Genomic DNA, 18220 nt, shown 5'->3' with positions numbered 1-18220 from the left:
GCTGAACCATTGTTTTCTCAATCTATCATCATTATGTCAGACAGTCCCTTAAAGACTGAAAGGGGGTCTGTGAAGCAACCTCCAAAATGTTCACACATTTCCTCCTATCTGCAACTAAGTCAACACAGCCCTGAACCTAATTTAGTCTACCTCTTACTAATTATAAATACAGATATCATGAAACCAACTGCATGAAGAAGTCAAATGGCACTTTCTTTTAAGAGATTACTTCAACTTTAAGTTTAAAAGTTAATAAACATGGCTCTAGAGGATGAGGCTTACCTCAGCTTCATTTACAGAACCCAGACAGCGCCTTTGCAAAATGTCATGGGGAAACAACCATATCATTAAAAAAACCCTGGGACTGCATGTTCCAGACTTGCAATATCATAAATTGCAAGAAAGATAAAGCCTGCTCTAAGCTCTAAGATATGCAACTTAGTTTAATAAAGCAGATTATAAAAAAACTTACATTGTAATTCACAGCAAATTATGCATTTTAGAAAAATCATTTTTGCTTCAAAATTCCTTTTTCTGATGAAGCAATATACAAGCAAAGAGAGACATACTGCAGACTTGACTGGAGAAAAACAAGTAGAAAGTAGAAAGATGTTTATAATATTGTTTTCTCATATTTTCATGCATCAAGAAATTGCCATTTTCACCTGAAGGCAGGAAGCACTGGGTATTCTATCGGAACCCTGTCCTGCATGGTCAATGATGTTCTGTGACTTGCATTCCTGTTCAGAATAACATCAGTTACCAAATACGGAATACTTCCTGATGTTGTTTTGGATATTTACTTAGCAGTTTACTAGAAAAAGAAATCTTTATGGATTAAACCTTCCTCTGAAGTATAAAGCACAATCCAGCAGCATGTTCTTATGCCTAGAGCTAACATTGTGTTGGGTACCGGGTGGTCAAACACAAAGCTATGCTTTGAACTGTCCTGGAATGACCCAGCTGGGAAGAAATTACATTTAATCAAGTGTTTAAAAAAATGTATGTTTTCAAACACAGGGACCTGCACAGGTTTTATTGGTGTAAGTCATCCATCTAAGTGGAAGTATGTACATGTAAGAAAATCTGTGTCAAAGTCAGCAATATGTGCATGTGACATAAACAGATGTTAACCCATTTCACAATGTGGCTACAAGTGAAAAGTACAAACATGAACAGCACAACGCAATCAATTTGGGAAATTAGTTGGGAAATACTAACAATAGCTAAATGAAATTTCCCAGCCAAAACACTACCCTTCTGAAGGAAGAAAGCAAAGTGAGGACACGGTCCAGAAGCTTTCACAGTGGGGAACCTGAAGGCAGGGAGCATAACCCCTGTCTCATCACCAAGCTCAGCAACGTCTGCCTGCCCTAGAACACAGCAGCTGAGAGCCCAGGCACTGCCAGAGCAGCAGCTGCTTTATATTTCCAGAGCTCAACGTAAATTACCATTCAGACAAATGGTTTTAGATACAGACTGAACTTTTCCACTGTGCAATCAACTTGCGAAGGAGTTGATTCATATGGCATTACAAGAAAGCCATTGTCAGAATAGGGTGACCTCACTAAAAGAATAGAGGTGGAAGTCTCGATGTAGTATATTTAAGATGCTATTTCCTTGCTTGCAGTCACATGCAATATTATCAGTACTCTTGTAGTTCAAACAAACATCTGGAAAAGATACCATCCATCATCAATTTCCATGAAGGTGTATTACAGAGGATATTTAGAAGTCTTTCTTTAAAATTCCATTATTTTTACATGTTTCTAAAAGGGATAGAAAACATAAAGAACAAAAATTCTTAAGTATTTATTATTGTTGGATTTTTTTAATGCAGAAATACTGTTATTTCAAGTATAGGATTACAATCCCGTTTCATTGTTCTTTATGCCAAAAGAAGACAAGAACACCCTGGTCAACAGCATTTTGATCAGAAGATTCAAACTGTGGTTTCAGATACTTATGCACAAATTTCATTGAAAGTAGGATCAATTATATCTGCACATGAAGTGAGAATCTGCCTCAAAAAAACACTAAAAAGATTAAGAACTCTTGCTATCTTAACACCCTTTTTACACAGAAAAGCCACTTGCATACATGGAGAAAAATACATATTCAGGATACAAGGACCAAGTTCTCAAAGTCCATGTCACTTTGATTGCTACAACATTAAAATGCAAATTAGTCTTTTAATACAGACAACCAGTTCTGACACAAACAGAAACAGCTCTTCCTCCATTCCATAGTTTAACTACATACAACTCAGTGAATACAATTTTGAGAACAGACCTCTGTTTCACCTGTCCATTGTTTTAAGAAGTTAAAAGCTCAGTTCTTTATCAATGCTTATGAAGCAATTTTCTACCCTTTCATATTTTATGTGAGTATCAAATACCAAGAGAGTGCTCTCATTTATTTCCAAGAATGCCTTGTGCATTAACTGGTGCAGCTCAGAGCAGGATATGGGTAATGCTGAAAACAACTACTGAAAAGTATGTTTTTATGCTAAAAACAATTACTTCTCTTAACTGCAACCTCTTTAGCATGGAATAAGGCAAGCGCCAAGGGACACGCAGGCAATAGGAAATGGTTTTGTAGTTGTTAGTAGCATCTTCTTTCTTTGTACTATTAACACAAGCTAATAATGTTAAAGCAGTTATGGAGAGCCAAACAGATTCCATTTTAATGATAGGATTTGCCTAAGTAAATGTTATCCTCTGAAAGTGAAATTCACATTTCATGACTCAAAAGTTTCAGCCTCCAGACCTACAGCCAGAGTTCTGTCTAAATGCAACAGAGGACACAAAACAAAACCATCTCTTAGTTCCAGAGGTCACCTCACCCGGCGACACCCAACCTGAGCCAGGTCCTAGAGGAATGATGCGCTCACCATCCTGAAATACCGAGGCTGAGTTGGGCGCCAGTTATCAACCAGGGGGAGATTCGGTTCATTCGCGGCATTCTTGGATAGGCTGCGGAGCTTCGCCATCTGCAGGAGAGCAAAAATTAAAGTGTCCTGTTGGAAATCCCTGAGGAACAAATCCACAGCCCAACAATTAAACCAAGGAGGCTGGCACAGTCCCAGAAGCTGGGGAGAAATTCTTCTTCAAAGTTGTGAAGATGTCCTTCACCTCATCACTACAAGAACTGTACTCATGTTCTTGTCCTAGCAGTAATATCCTTAGAAATAGTCAAGACAGAATAAATGGGTCCTATCTGAACAGGATTGTGAAAAGTAGTGTCATTTATGTACTGTCTACAGAACTGTGTGCAGTCACAGAAAGTGTGGGAAGTCCTCAGAAAATGCAAATAGAACAGCCTATGCCCTAATAAACCTCTCCTACTCTAACCCTGCCTTAGTATCTGACTGTTAAGAAGCCTCTGGAATTGCAAGGTGTTAAGGTTAAATTATAAACTAATTGTTCATTTCTGGGGTGGGTCTGTAGCAGAGGATATATTCTGCTGCAGTGACACACAAAAAAAGTCCATTATTAATAACAGGAATATAAATCTGGATAATGACTTGGTCAAGATTTCAAACAGTTTGTAAACAGGATCTGCAGCTTGGTCTCCTTAGCTTTTTTTTTAAACCAAGTTATGATTCTTTGGAGGGATGCCATAAGAAGAGTTCTGCCCATACTCTTCAAAACTGTGTAATGCTCTTCCTCTACTGCTTTCTGATTTTCAAAGGATGCAGCATATATACACACTTACAGATAATTACGTTCATTTGTTGTCACTGCCATCCATGCACATTAGACAGAAAGCATATCAGCTGTGATTCAGACACCCGACACTCTCCTCTTTGAATGGCTTACCATGAAAAGGATGCATTCATTTTCCCACGTGCACGCTTGAAAAGGTAGCCCCATGCATGGCACACATCAAGTTTGTTTGCAACTAGCTTCAATACGCTGCTGTATCTACCTTTTACGGTACAGAGTTCAAGTCCAATAGAAGCAGAACTTCCGTCTGGGCTGTAAAAGCTGGGTTCACTGTGACTATACTAATTCCAGTTTATGGACTGAGCTAGCTCAGGCATCTCAACATTGCTCTTCACTACGCAGCTCAGACAAGCCAGCTATCTCAGTTTGCCTGAACAATGATGAGGTCACATTTATAACCAGTATAATGTGCTAGCTGGATTATTCATCTGAAATTAAATTTCAGATTTCAGATGAAGAATAATTTCTATGGGAACAGTAGGAGATGAAAATAGTTCATCAGTTTTGTTAATACCGGTAAAGTACTATTGGAGAAGAGATTGCTGGGTTTTATTATTATTTGTGGAACACCAGCCCTACTCAGTAAAAAAACCCAAAAGGGATATATTCAGACTATAGCTACATAAAGGTGAAAAAATTAGTCTGCAATTGGATAGAGTTATTCCACAGTTAAATTCCAGTCCTTTCATTAAAAGTAATCTGAGCAGCCAGGCCACCCACTCTACCTCTCACAGGGATTTCTGGTGAATTGATTTTTCCTGCAGAGCACTGATTTGCAGTGACTGCACTTATCCTTGTGGCTAATATACTGTTACCATCTGGCTGCAAAAGCATCCAAGCAATCCACTGTAAATGCACACGGACTTAAAATAATTACTATTAATGAGGCTGCCATGGTAGTACACTTTCTAGGATTAGAAATAATTGGTAACACAATCCTCTTTTATGAATACATTATTTAGACTGCAGACACTCTGGAGTGAGGGAAGTCTTTCTATTGTATTTGTATACAGTACCTCATACACTGCCAACTCTGCCTGAAAAGCAGTTGTCTCAGGATAAGAGCCAATGTCCCATCTCTGTGCAGTAATTTCCTTTTTACCTTCAATGCTCCATTTTTTCTAGAGCAGGGCCAGTTAGAGAACAGTCTGCATGTTTCCCAAAACTCACTAACTTTAGATAAGCTAAAAAAAAGACCATGACCTAAACACAGCAGTGATCAGAAAAGTCTTTTCATGAAGCTAGATCAATGATGTGATTAGTTAGTCCTCTAAAAATGCATTTCAAATCAGAGATGCTCAGTAATGACTACACTTTTCCAAACAAAATCTGTAGGTGATCTTCTCTAACATAAACCTCTAAGCAGATTTACTTTGTGGAAACCAGTCAGACTGTATTTGTATTTTTCACACAACTACCAGCTTCAGAATAGCCCACATATTTTAATTTTCAGATGGCAAGGAAACAGGTAGCAGATCAATTCAATAAGCTGTGAAAATTAAGCTGTAAGTTATATGAATACATTACCATATTTCATCTCTTGCCAGCTAAGGTTTCCATCATACCTGATTTCTGTTCTTTAAAAGAACCACATAAATACAAAGTACTAGAAAATAGACTTTTTTTTTTGTGATACATACACATCAATCAATACAACAAAACACTTTACCACCTTGAGAACCTAAAATGAAAAGTTATGTGTCTACATATAATATCTACATAATATGTCAGTCACTTGATTAATGTTCATGTTCTCCCTGTCCTGGAGTCTTGAAATTTGTGATATGGTACCATTACAGTCTGCTGAGCAGAGGAATAATCTCAGATGAGAAAACTGACTTGTGTGGTACGAGTAAAATCATAGGCTGAAATGCGATGAAAGAAGGCATTCAAATTTCTTTAAATGGGACTGAGAGGAAATGAGGATTAACAAGAAATACTTCTTTATGGTAAGTGACCAGAAAAGGCTTTCAAATTAACAAGAAATTATAGTTATCTGATGCTGCTCCTGTTTGTGAAAATTTAGGTGGTATACCTTCCAGAAACATGGATATCAAGCACCTGATAGAACACTTCCGTGATTTTTTTGGTTACGTGATGCCATCTAGAATATGGGGCAGACAGAATTGCCAATACCATTAAATTTGTGTTCTTATAAAAGATGTTTTGGAAAGAAGCATGCTGTAAGAGACACATCCACATATTAGAATGTTAAAAAAGTTGGAAATGTTCAGCTGCATTAGGTGAGAACACTGGACTCCTGCTTCATTCAGTGTGCAACACAGGGTACCTGACTGCCCCACTGCATTTCATTGCAGGTGGTCACTTTTTCACAGCAGCTTTATTTCATAGTTTGTCCAGTGATTACCCTCAAACATTCATCATGGTAAGCAATGAACACTTTTCGTGAGAAAGCTTGTGACAATGTAAATGGTTGAAAAAATCCTGCATAATCAAAGTTGTTGGGGCAAACCTAACCTAAACTTTAGCTAAATATGTCAAGGTTCTGATTTAAATGGTTGCAGGAGAATACAAGTTAATGGCTTGAGCTTTCCTACATTGGCTTTTGGTGTAATGCAGTGTTTTGAGCTCTGTGTAAAATAAAAGGTATGAGCCACATCCAGCTCCACCCTTTCCTACTGATATGAGTTCATATCGTGGGAACACAGGGACTGGGAAAGAACGACAGAACTACTCTTTTCTTCAGCTGATGTTGCAAAAGGGAGCAAGAACTCTCATATATAGGAACTACTGCTTGCTGTCAGTAGCACTGCAAACTGCTATAAACCCTTACCATCTACACTGCATTATGATTTTACTGATTCACAAAGCTCTCTGATGTCTGTGGATTTGAACTACCATGATGTCTGACATGGGCTAGGAAACAATGAGCTGTTCCAAGTAGAGAAGGTCATCATCTCTGCTCAATTAGTTAATGTGGGAGTCATACAGAGACAGACAGAGAGATGGGTCTAATAGGTTGATTGCATATATTAGGTTGCAGACTGCAGTCCTTTGAAGATTTTTACAGGTTCCCTATGGAGTCCCAAGGTAGTTTCTAAGGCATTCAGTTCTTCACTGTGCTTTTAATCATGCACTTTCTCACAGAATCAATGAGCATTTTCCTTGTCAAAAGAATAAGATCAGGTTATGGCATGTAACTAGAAAGAAGTGCATAAAATATTATCTGTTTGAAGTTTACCTGGTCTGAGCTGACTATGATAGGCTCTCTAAGAACAATCCAGGTGATGCACTCTTCGCAAGGTGGAGTAGTGAAAGACCCATGGTATGTCCAGTAGTCATGAGATTTAGGGAAAAGAATTGAAGGATCGAAGTTTGGAAAAGGAGCTTCTTTCCCCTTTAAAAAAACCACAACAAAACCAAACAGAAAACTCTTCAGTAGCTCTAGTCAAGATTAGGTAAAGATGCAGCTCTGGTATTTTAAGAAACAGAGAGTGATTCAGATGCTTCAAAAGTAGGAACTAAGGAAACTAATCACACATCTACACAAGACATAATGATGCGGTGTAAAGTGGAATAAACAACCCTCACAGATGGGCCCAGAGAAGCATGACATAATATACAACTCCATGATGCTACTTCTTATACCTGAGCTAACTCACGTGAAGCAGTGTCCAGCACCAATGTGCTTCACTCATTTCTGTCCAGAAACACTCTTCCTTCTGGCTTCCTTTCCTATGAAAATTCTGCATATCTATTGAATATTGAATTAGGTCACCTTATAATGAAGTGAGACAGGTACTCTAGATTTACAACATTTGCGCTAATAACAAACAAGACAGCCTATGAAATGTGATATTCCTATCACATAGTGTTATCTGAGACACAGATGCCTAGTCAGCAGCACTTCCAGAGGTCCATTAGGCAGCATATTTCAAGACCAAATGGACCAACTACCAAAGGTGCCTTTCTTTTGTCACTGACCACTGAGGGAATAGGACTCCATGCACAGTTTTCAGGCGAGTAAATTTTGGCAAGATGACTCTCATTTTCACAAAATAGTACGACCCACTAAAGCCAAAGGAGGCTCATATGTAAATGGAAAAAAGGACTTTTCTTGTTAAGGAAAAGCTACCCATGGTTTTATTCACAAGTATATTCTGGCAATGCTGCAGAGCAGAATTTGAAAACCAGAAAGTCATGACTTCTGATTTTTTTTTGTCCTGAGAGTTTGCAGCAATCTTCCTATAATTAAAAGCCCAACATAGTTACCTTTGTTTTGATAGCATTTATTTCTTCGAGAATTCTCTTCATCTCCGGTTTGGGAGTTTCCCCTACCTGTAAAGAAGAAAGCAAGAGCTAACCAAAGAGTTCTGCTCAATCGGTTTTCTTCTTTCTCCTGTTTTTTAATATGTGCATCTAAACATCTATCAACTGTAAAATTACAATGTATTAACCCAACCTATCACCCCTACCAGCTTAGTAAGCTATGTCTTCGGTCTGTACCCACTGTCTGTGCCCCAACAGATATTATGACACAAATGAGGAAATTATGTCAGTACAGAAACTCAGCACCATGGGTAATTTCACAATACAGCTACTCCTGTCGACATTGAATTTTAGCCCAACAAAGATAAACAACTCTTCAGACTCAAGTACAGAATTTGGAAAAAGTTTCATTCTAGTTTAAAAAACATATTTCATGGTCAGAGCTACTGTTTGCAATTGTTGATCTCAATACAGACATCTATCTTTCTATCTCTAGTGAATATTAATTAAACAACAGAGAGCAAAGGCCAATATTTCAGGCTAAGACTGCATGCCCCCAAAAGGATTTTAAAAAAGGATGAGTTACATGTATTGCCTGTGAGTTAGTTTTGCCTGGGGGAAAGTTCATGAAAAGCCTAGGACTGGTATCTGTCCTTGAAATCAGTCCATGACTAGCATAGAAAACAGCTGACTCCTGTTGGTCAGAGGGCCACTAGTGACATCGTGTCCCCAAAGCAGTGGCAAATACATCTGGATTTACAGCTTCCACAAACCACATAGCGACTCGATAGCTGCTGGAACAAGTGTGCGTAGTATTGGATACCATTTGAAATAACATGACTCATGCTCTATAACTTGAAAAGCATGCATTACCAAAAGTCAAGCCTTTCAATGTGGTACGACAGCTAGGAAATATATTCAGTGGGTTTTGCTTTTTTTAATCCTGTAAGAATAGAAAACTCTACAGTAGCAGTACAAAGAAGGGTTGTGTGCTTCTACTTACTTGCAAAAATATGGCCAAAACAGCTATTCCATCAGTTCTTCTCACAGCATCAGGGTAATTACTGTACTTGGGATTCCAGTGTAACAAATGTAGCTGGAAACAAAGAAAAATATGTTAAAAAAAAATCCATTATTGAATATCAAGCCATCAGAGGCTGAATTTAGAGTTCTTCGTATATATGAGAGAGTTTGGGGCAACAAAGAATGAGGATTAGGCCTTCCAAAAAAACAAAAAAGGAAAAAAAGGGACAGCAATTTATGTATGAGTTATATCAGCCATATATTACCATTCAGACTACTATTCGCTTTAAAATAAACTATAAACATCTTAATACAGAAATTGCAAAAAAGAACATAAATTTCATCTTAAAGCTGAAGAACACAGAAAAGATGCTTAAGTAAGCAGGTAGAACATGCAGTTCAGAAGTCATCCACTGATACGTTATTCCATTTGGCTTTCAAATTACAGCAATTCTAGCAAAGAAACCATATGAATGTAAGCTCTGTATATTATTAGTCTACAGTTCTCATCCTCCCTTACATTCCTAAAGTGGTAGGAAATCAAAGTAACGCATTCTTCCTCTTCTCTATCGCTACAATTTTATACTTCTGCTGTACTACTCTACTCTCAGAATACTGTCTTAGTAAGTTTGAATTGCTTCTCAGTAATTCAGCCTTGCTGTCCGATGTTTCAAACCACATTGGTTTGAGAACATGGAAACTTTTGTTTCACATAGTATTTTTTTTCTTACGCTGTGAGAATTACTCCAATCTGATTCACATTTGTAAGAATTGATGGGAGTAAGAATAAAATGTCACAGATAAATAAAGAGAAAGAACTCCTTGAAAAGCAGATAAATGACAAATTTTGTCCCACCTGAATGATAATGACAAATGTTATTTTACACCCTATTTCAGAGTAAAAAGGGGTGAGTCTTACCTCTCCTGCATATCTCACTCCATTCACAACATGCTCAGAGCCATGGTCGTCAGACGAACCCCAATGAAAGTGCAGCTGACGCAGTCTGTAGACTCCTGGAAGTGGCCCACCTCTCAGCACTGCAATTGATAATCTGCAACAGCATTAGACTCAAGTATCTTCCAATTCTTTTAAAAGAAATATACACATATTTAAAATATTTACATATGTATTTACAGATGAGACTTATTTGTGTCTAGGCTTCCATTATAGTCAATAGTGATCATTGTTTTAATTCAGCTGCATAAATGTGCACCTCGTACCTTCTGGGACATTCCAAAGACACCTGGACAGGACTGGAAGATGTGATACAAGATCTGTAGAAGAACTGTACTTTCTAAAGCAGTATCTGGAGGCAAGGTGAAATACCTTAGGTTATCAAAAATGACACGAGTTGCCTATGTTTGGGTAACTGAAGTAAGTCCCTAATCAGAACAGTAAAGCCTCTAGAGTAATTTTGCTCACCTTAAGACACTCAACAGACGGTGACCGGTGGAATTGCTCTCTGGACTCCATTGATTAAGAGTGACTCCATCTCTGTTGACTTGAATGGGACTTTAGAGACATAACCCACCTACCTATAAAAGCCTGCATAAGACACCTAAATTTATATGTCTTTATCTCCCCCTGATCCATCTAATATCTACCTATATCAAAATACACAAAAATAGCCATGATTAAGCTGCAACTACTGAAGTGCTAGATGATAGACAAATTCTCACAAAACACTACAAATTGTGTCTCTTACTGCAGGTTACGACTTATCCATTTAAAAAGCTATGAAATGACTGATGCTCCTTCTGCTATAATGGCTGCTCCTTCCAGCTATGGAAGAGGAGAAAGAAAACAGCAAATGAGCCAGGAAAGCAATCACTGAGGATGCAAGCTATTTTCCTAAAGAAAAGTTCAGCCTGTGATGAACAATAGCCTGTATTGTAAATAATCTTCATATTTTTACATTATATACCAAATGAAGGTGGTGTATTTGAAAGGATCCCACAATAAAAAGGGACGAACTTCTTCACATTCACTAAATATTCATTAATATTCAATTCTCATTCACTTTACTTGGAGATAGTTATAGCATTCATATAAACCATTCAGCAGTTCTCAAGAACAGGTCTTTATAAGCTAGTGAAAAATATTCTTAAATCTAAAAAGGAATGAAATCCACGGTCACCTCAAGAAATAAAGTACTTTACTGAACAGTAAGATCAATCTGTTATTCTCAGCAAATTTCCTTTACTTGTTTCCATAGACATTCAGTACTGTGGCCAATGCAGACACAGTAACAGTAGTAGCTGATAATGCCATCAATTCTCCATTAAAATAGATCTGTAAGACCAAATAATCCAGTTTAAGGTAAAAACGTCTCATTATTTCCACTGATGGGCCATCAGCAGACATTTTCAATTGGGCATTAGGTGAAGCTCTGCATCACCTCCTGCCAACACATTCCTACTTCACTCATCTATAAATAGACAGTAGCTTGTCCTTAGACCACTTTAAGCCAGACAGAATGATGCAAAGACTAAGGTGCCTATAAACCACCATCTCCTGAAGGACAAAAAAGTGTTTTCTTTCTTTTAATTGCAAGTATGTAGTATAAAACATAGAAATACATGAAATTTCCCTATGTTAGTAAATGAAATTTCCCTATGCTTAAAAAAAGGTAAACAAAACAGTTACAAGAATGAAGTTCGCCAATATCTAAAACAAAAAATTCCAAACTATGTCTGCATAGATCAAAGTTAGTAAAAGAAATCTTTATTTTTCTTTAAACATGTGGCTTGGAACCTGAATTCTAAAGGTATCTTTATCCTCTTGCGTTTTTGTTTTCAGAAAATACTAACACAAATAAGTACACACCCTTATAACAGTTAGAAAAAGAATATGAGGTAAAAGTTTATAAAAGAAACTATGGTATTTTTAAATTGTTTTTCAGTAGTGTTAAAATATAGCTTTGTTTTTATGTATTCACACATTTATATGTAACAATGAATTATTCTAACAATTATTGCCTGGGAAATGTTCACCTTAAATATCCGAGACTCCCAGTTTTAAGGCTGTGATAGCTGTTTTCCTACCACAAAACACTTACAAAAGGATGCTTTTCTAGAAGGCCCCATGACTCACACTGAGCTTCTACCTATGACACTGCATGAAAAAAAAAGCGGGAGCTTTAAAAAAGGAGACTGTAAGTTCACTCCCTGATATATATGGCAGCCAGCTTTTCTCTTAGTGCTCTGAAATACTGTGTAATCCTTTTCACACGACTAGCCGAAAGGCTGGACTTGCTTCTGAATACTGGAAACATGGCATTTCTGTTGCTCTTTCTGCTCTAGAGGAAGTAGCAGGACAGCCACAGCAGACCTACCAAAATGTAACTCTCTCAAACTTGCTGTCAGTAAAGTAATACCGCCCAGCTGCAGGAAAATACAAACCAGCCCAGAGAGAGAAGGGAGAAAAGTATTGATTCCTTTTTGGTGCCTTATCATTGCAAACTTTCATCCCATTGCTCAGTGACTGACTTTTTATATGGATTTGCACCTCACTCTCCATCAGTGCCTGATACCACACACAAAAATGTCATGTCAGTCTGAAGTGCTCGCTCAAATTCCGTGTCCCTCTCACTGAAGAACAGTCTGTCACAGAGCAATCCTACATGGACACACACGTGGACATCGGTTCCAGTGAAAAAGCTCACCTTTTATTTGACCCGTCACAAACTGAGCGGCATGAGACAGCACTAGCTAATAAGGGAATGTGTTTTTTCCACTCTTAATGGAATCACTGATGCAGCTGTTTGCCCCAGAGAGGGCAAGTGTTGCAGAGAAGGATGTAACCAAGGTGAGAAAAAACTCTGTATCTCACTCTGTGTGTTTACACAGCAAAATGAAGGTGTGATACAGTTTAAGTGGAGATGCCTGCTCCACTCACTTTACCTTAGTTAGCAGGGTATCCTTAAGAACAGAAATGTGACAAGGTTTTGAAATAAGTGCATCCACTTGCTGAGCAGCTTAGGCACGGGTCTGGTTGTTAATCTGCGCTAATGTCAATTATCATCTCTCCTCACTAAGGTAAAATCGGCAAAATAATGCCTACACAAATGCCTTACCTGTTTGCTGTGAAGGCATACTGTGAAAGTCAGGTGGAAAAACGCAAGGAGCACCAGACAGACTCATGAGGTGAGTTGTGTTTATAAACATGAGAAGAAATAACTGTTCTTACAAGATTTATGATCCTCTCATCCTGTCAAATCCACAAAATGAGCTGGTAAACTGCAGTGAAATTAAATTAGTAAGGTACTACTGCATGAGAATCGAAAAAGACACATTACTTTTGTTATGCTGCTCTATAACAGAATCTAATAGTGCAGTACAAAACCCACAGCTTTTTAATGTCAGTGACACATTTTAGATGTTTATAAAAAAGCCTCTGCTCAAAAGACGATCTCTCTACTGCAACAGTCTGGCTAACTGCAGGGATGAAATGTGTTTGCTAAAAGCTTCTGGAACCGAAATGTCAGTTCTCACGGAAATTTTCTTTAAGCAACCACTGAATAGATAAGCAGAAGGATTACTTTTGTTTGTATTTGAATTTTGTACTCTTACAGGGAGAGACTGGGAAAGAGACATGTCTGACAGAAGTCTGTCAGCGTGCCGCCCACCCTCACCTGCACTGTAACATAGCTTTTCCAGTTTTGTGCCTCTTGATCACAACCTGTCCATCACTGACCTCCCAAATCACCATGGTTTGTGATCTATGGCAGGGCTGAAATCCCATCTCCAGGGGCAGAAAACTGACAGTCCATTGTGTAACTGTAGCCTCAGCAGGCCCTTGACTGTTCAAGCATTTTTACCTCTAACAATGGAAGTTCAAAGTTAACAGAAACTCAACTCCTAAATTCCTTGTACCCAAGCTCTGCAGTGCTAACATTAATGCTCAGTTCCTTCATGCAGACACTATAAATGATATGTGTTGAACACTGAAGGAAGAATTTAACTTTGCTGTCTTTTGTGGTATGCAGTGTAGCGATTGAGTGGTATGTACCACAGCTACACAAGCACTGGAATTTAGCTGTGCTATTCTTGTAACGGCTACTGGCTTGTTCCAGCATAAATTCAGTACACAAAATGTTAAGTACCTTCTTGCAGTAACCAACGAAAACTTGCACGTCTATGGACAGACTTCCCCCAGTTTTAATTAAAGTCACTGGGTTTTGTCCTCATTGTTTTAGAACCAGTCAGCACATAAACATTTATTCACTAGAAGCTGATAATCAAAAATCTCATTTGCAAAGATAAATGAGATTTCCCACAAAGTGGTACTCTTGGAAATGCTGTCCACAAGCACTACTCATGCTAAAAGAGACCGATAAGCAACAAGGTCTCACTACTTACAATAACTGTCTCTCTTAATTTTTTTTTGCATCATCCACTTCCAAAGGCACACATTCCTTTGATAAGAAATGGAAAGATTCTGCAAGCAGCATCAAGGTAACCTTATAAGAAAGTGTGCCAGCACTGAGGTACTCCAAGCCCTGAAACATCATCCATCAGAAAGTCAGTAAAAGGAGTAGTAGTCTGTTTGGCCGATGAACTTCCATAGAAAGTGCCAAGGAGATAAGAAAAACAACAAAGTGAGAAGATGAAAGAAGGCATCCACTCGACATAGCCTTCGTGTATCTCTCCCTAGCTGCTTGTCTGGGTTCCAGTACAAGACTTAGGTATCTTTACTGTTTATTAAACGACTGAACACCTTGATCTAACTATCTAACCAAGGTATTATAAAGAAAGCCAAAGAGTCATTAATTGTAAGGAAGTTACAAGCTATGTATCTCACACAGCATCATGACAATGATACCACCAGTTAGGTGTTCTCAGGACACTTCTCTGGCATGAATATTTTTTGAATTTCGAATTACAATGGAAGTAAATTACATTGAATTACAATGGAAGTAAAATTTGGTGACATCCAAAATAATTCTTTTTATCACTCACCTTTGCAATTTATTTAGCAATCTATTTCATCCACCACTAATGAAAATCTAAATAGAACTACAGGTATAGGTATGACCACTCTAACTGAAAAGGTTAGGAAAATAAAGGAAGCCCTTAGTTTTCTGGTTAACTTAGAAATAATTCAGATAGATAGGCAAAGCGATACATAGATAGAAAGAAAGAAAGAAAGACGGAAAGAAAGAAAGGAAGAACTTCTTTGTTCCAAAGGAATAAAAGCTTCGTTCCTGTACGACTGCTATTACATATGTATGTATTATGCAGCTGGTGGTTCCTTTACACAAAAAATAAGTCACTGTACATATCCTAAAAAACTTAAAACATGCTCAAGTCAGTAGGAGTATGCACAGTGGAATTTGTCCTGCAATTAGCATTCTATTAGAGAAGGAACACCACCCACAGACTCTGCAGGCAATGATATAACAAAGGAGACATAACAATAAACACTGAATGTTTCTTGCCTTCAAAGAGTTGAGAAATACACCTACTTTTTCTTCCAATGAGTCACATTTTATTTCTGAGATCAGAACACAACAGTTACTGAAGTTCATCTGAAAAAAAACCTTAGAACATTCCAAAACTTTCTGCTCTCTGTGGTCAGTGTTGCATCCATGCTGTAGATTGCTGTGCCTGGATACTCCCTCCTGTGCAAAAGCTGAGTAACTATAACAATAATTACTTTAATGTTTATGCAGAAGATGCAACCATTGATATATTTGATGCTGTTCAACCAAATACAAGAGATGGTAAAAAATGGTAAGTAATGGTCATGGAGGTCTTCTTATATGCCACAGCTACATCTCTTTACTGATGTATCATGTTATCTGACATTAATAATATGTTTATTTAAATACCATTAAAGATTCCCACTTCGCTAGAAAAGTAATCAAACTCTTGACTGCATAGTCATTTGTGAGTTTTGATAGCGTATTAACTAGCCCAGCTTACATACATTTTGATCCTGTTTCCATGAAACCCAAGTCATCCATTAAAAATCCATCAAATTAAATCCATGCCCATAGATATTTAAGATCAACCAACCTATTAGTAAAATTCCTCCTAGTAATGATAGCTATCAATCCTAGTTATGTTGTAACAGAAAATGGAACTTTTAATGCAGTTAAGAAATAAGTCTCTATACACTGTGGAAGACGGACATTCCAATATTTTACTGAAATTGACATTTCATTTTCTTTTTCTTACCATGTACTGTAAATAACAACACAATTCTGTTGACCTTGATACAAGAATAAAGAGTGAGGTATGCATTTGATTTTTCCTTTTTATCGCAGTACTAATGCAATTTCATACTTCTTTCAGTAATGTTTTTTCCTTTGAAATGTAGCCAATAGTATTAACATGAAACGACAGTGGTTCTGCCAACACAAACTAAATATTTCTAGCACCTGTTAACAGAACAGACATATCTCTTCAAAATATATAACCCATTAACTCTTAAAAGCTATGCATTACATATGCAGCACATTGTATGTTGTCATAACTACAAGTGGGTAAAACATTTTGGACATTAAATCTGAAACACTGGAATTTCTCAGCCCTATAATCCTCATTAAGACAAAATCTCATGAATGCCAAAGGGAGTTTTAACCGATTAAATACCGTGACTTTGTGGCAACATCTGGTTCATTACTTCATTTATCAGAAATTACATAGGTGCAGTTTTCAAATATTGTAACTTCAGCCATATACACAGTTAAAGATGTTCTGCTGGGCATCACAAATAATAGCTTGAATGGAATTCAGTCCTCATAAATAAAACCTAGACTCTCTGCTCCTGGAAAGCAACACAACTGCAATGGATTTTGCAAGCTCAAAAATTTACCTTACACCTTAATTCATCCTGCACCAAGCTTCTTTGCAGCTCTCTCCATTCCCTAGGATTTTACCTGTGGACTCTAAAAGTAGTCCCAGGCCTTTCCCAACATTTGTGCAGGACTCTGGAGTCACAAAAACCTGTACATCACAAGCAGGCAGTACACAGAGACCTTCTGATCGACATGAGTAGTCAGAGCACACTCTGTCTTCCAAGCAACTTGAGAAATAGTCACTGATACATAATGACAGCTTGAGATGAAAACAAAACTAACCTGATCTATTGAACGAATCGTCAAATACAACTCTGCAGGTTTTCCCATTATTGAGGATGGTCTTAGATGCACAAGGATCATAACTAGCAAACCATGGTAGTAGGGAGCGATCATAATGCACTTCTTTGTTATTGATTTCAATAGGTGACTGATGGCGTCCTTTGGCAATCGGGTAATTTTTGTGCCACTGATCTGGTCCTAGAAAAAAACACAGAGAAATATCAGGAAAACCTTTTCCAGCTAGATACTAGTTATACTTGTGTTACAATAAATGCAAGCTTGGCTTTGCTTAGCTACAGAATGTCAGTTAAATGTGCTAATAAGTGGGTTACTAATCACCTGGTTGTTAGTCATGCCCTGTCAAGAGTTTCACAGTATAAAAAGCAATTAGATTATTCTAGCTGGAATACTGGATACTGCAAGTCGTTCAATGGAACCGAAACTCTCATAGTAACCGCAAGACTTTACTTATTAGGAGAATGGCAATCAACCAAGGAAGGAAACTAGAGGTGTATACTCCAAGTCCAGCAGTGGCTAGAAATACGATGGGATATACCTAAATGATTCAAATGTGGCACCACGTACCCATCTGGAGAGCAAAAAGGACACTGATATCTGAAGAAGACAGGAATTTGAAACGTGGATTTAAATACCGTCATGGTTTTATGAAGAACTTCATGTGGAAAAAGGCTGACCGAGGCCGTGCTGTTCTTCCTACCGCCAAGGCGAGGGCAGGAACGACAGGCCACCCAGGCTTCCGCCCTCGGCAGGCTGGAGGGATCGCAGCTGCACTGCAGACCAACGCTGCTCTTCCTGCATCAGGGCTAGCCTACAGCTGGATCTTAAAGCTATGTCAAACTTTAAATTTCACTAACCGTAGGAAAACTGACTTTATTTAACTTGGAGACCTCTGCCACGGCCTCTCCTTCCACCAGCATTGCCTCTTCCACACCTGCGAGTGACGACCAACCGGCCACGCCACCACAGACCCAGGCCCGCCGGGAGCCCCTCTTCCCGCTCTTCATGCACCCTCAGGAAGCGGGGCCCCCCATTTTCCCTGAGTTTTGCTCCCAGACCCGCTGCCCGCGGGGGCGGCGGCCCCTCGCCCCCACTCACCGTTGTCGCTGTCGTAGCCCCACGGGTAGTAGCTGG

At 38.4% G+C, this 18220-nt stretch overlaps 1 protein-coding gene across 1 annotated transcript; it reads right to left on the bottom strand.

Moving 5' to 3' along the window:
- Window positions 1-1805: 1805 nt before the first annotated feature.
- LOC104162084 (carbonic anhydrase 3-like) lies at window positions 1806-18215 on the bottom strand (the record flags this gene model as incomplete). Its single annotated transcript, XM_009700731.1, has 7 exons — window positions 1806-2992; window positions 6931-7086; window positions 7962-8027; window positions 8962-9054; window positions 9901-10019; window positions 17069-17266; window positions 18185-18215. Coding segments are annotated over 7 exons (783 nt in total), but the record flags the coding sequence as incomplete, so codon positions are not given.
- Between the last annotated feature and the right edge of the window lie 5 nt (window positions 18216-18220).

The sequence above is a fragment of the Cariama cristata genome, unplaced genomic scaffold (genome assembly GCF_000690535.1).
Source record: "Cariama cristata isolate BGI_N322 unplaced genomic scaffold, ASM69053v1 scaffold10355, whole genome shotgun sequence".
In the NCBI taxonomy this organism is placed as follows: Eukaryota; Metazoa; Chordata; class Aves; order Cariamiformes; family Cariamidae; genus Cariama; species Cariama cristata.
This window is presented reverse-complemented; position numbering and strand designations above follow the sequence as displayed.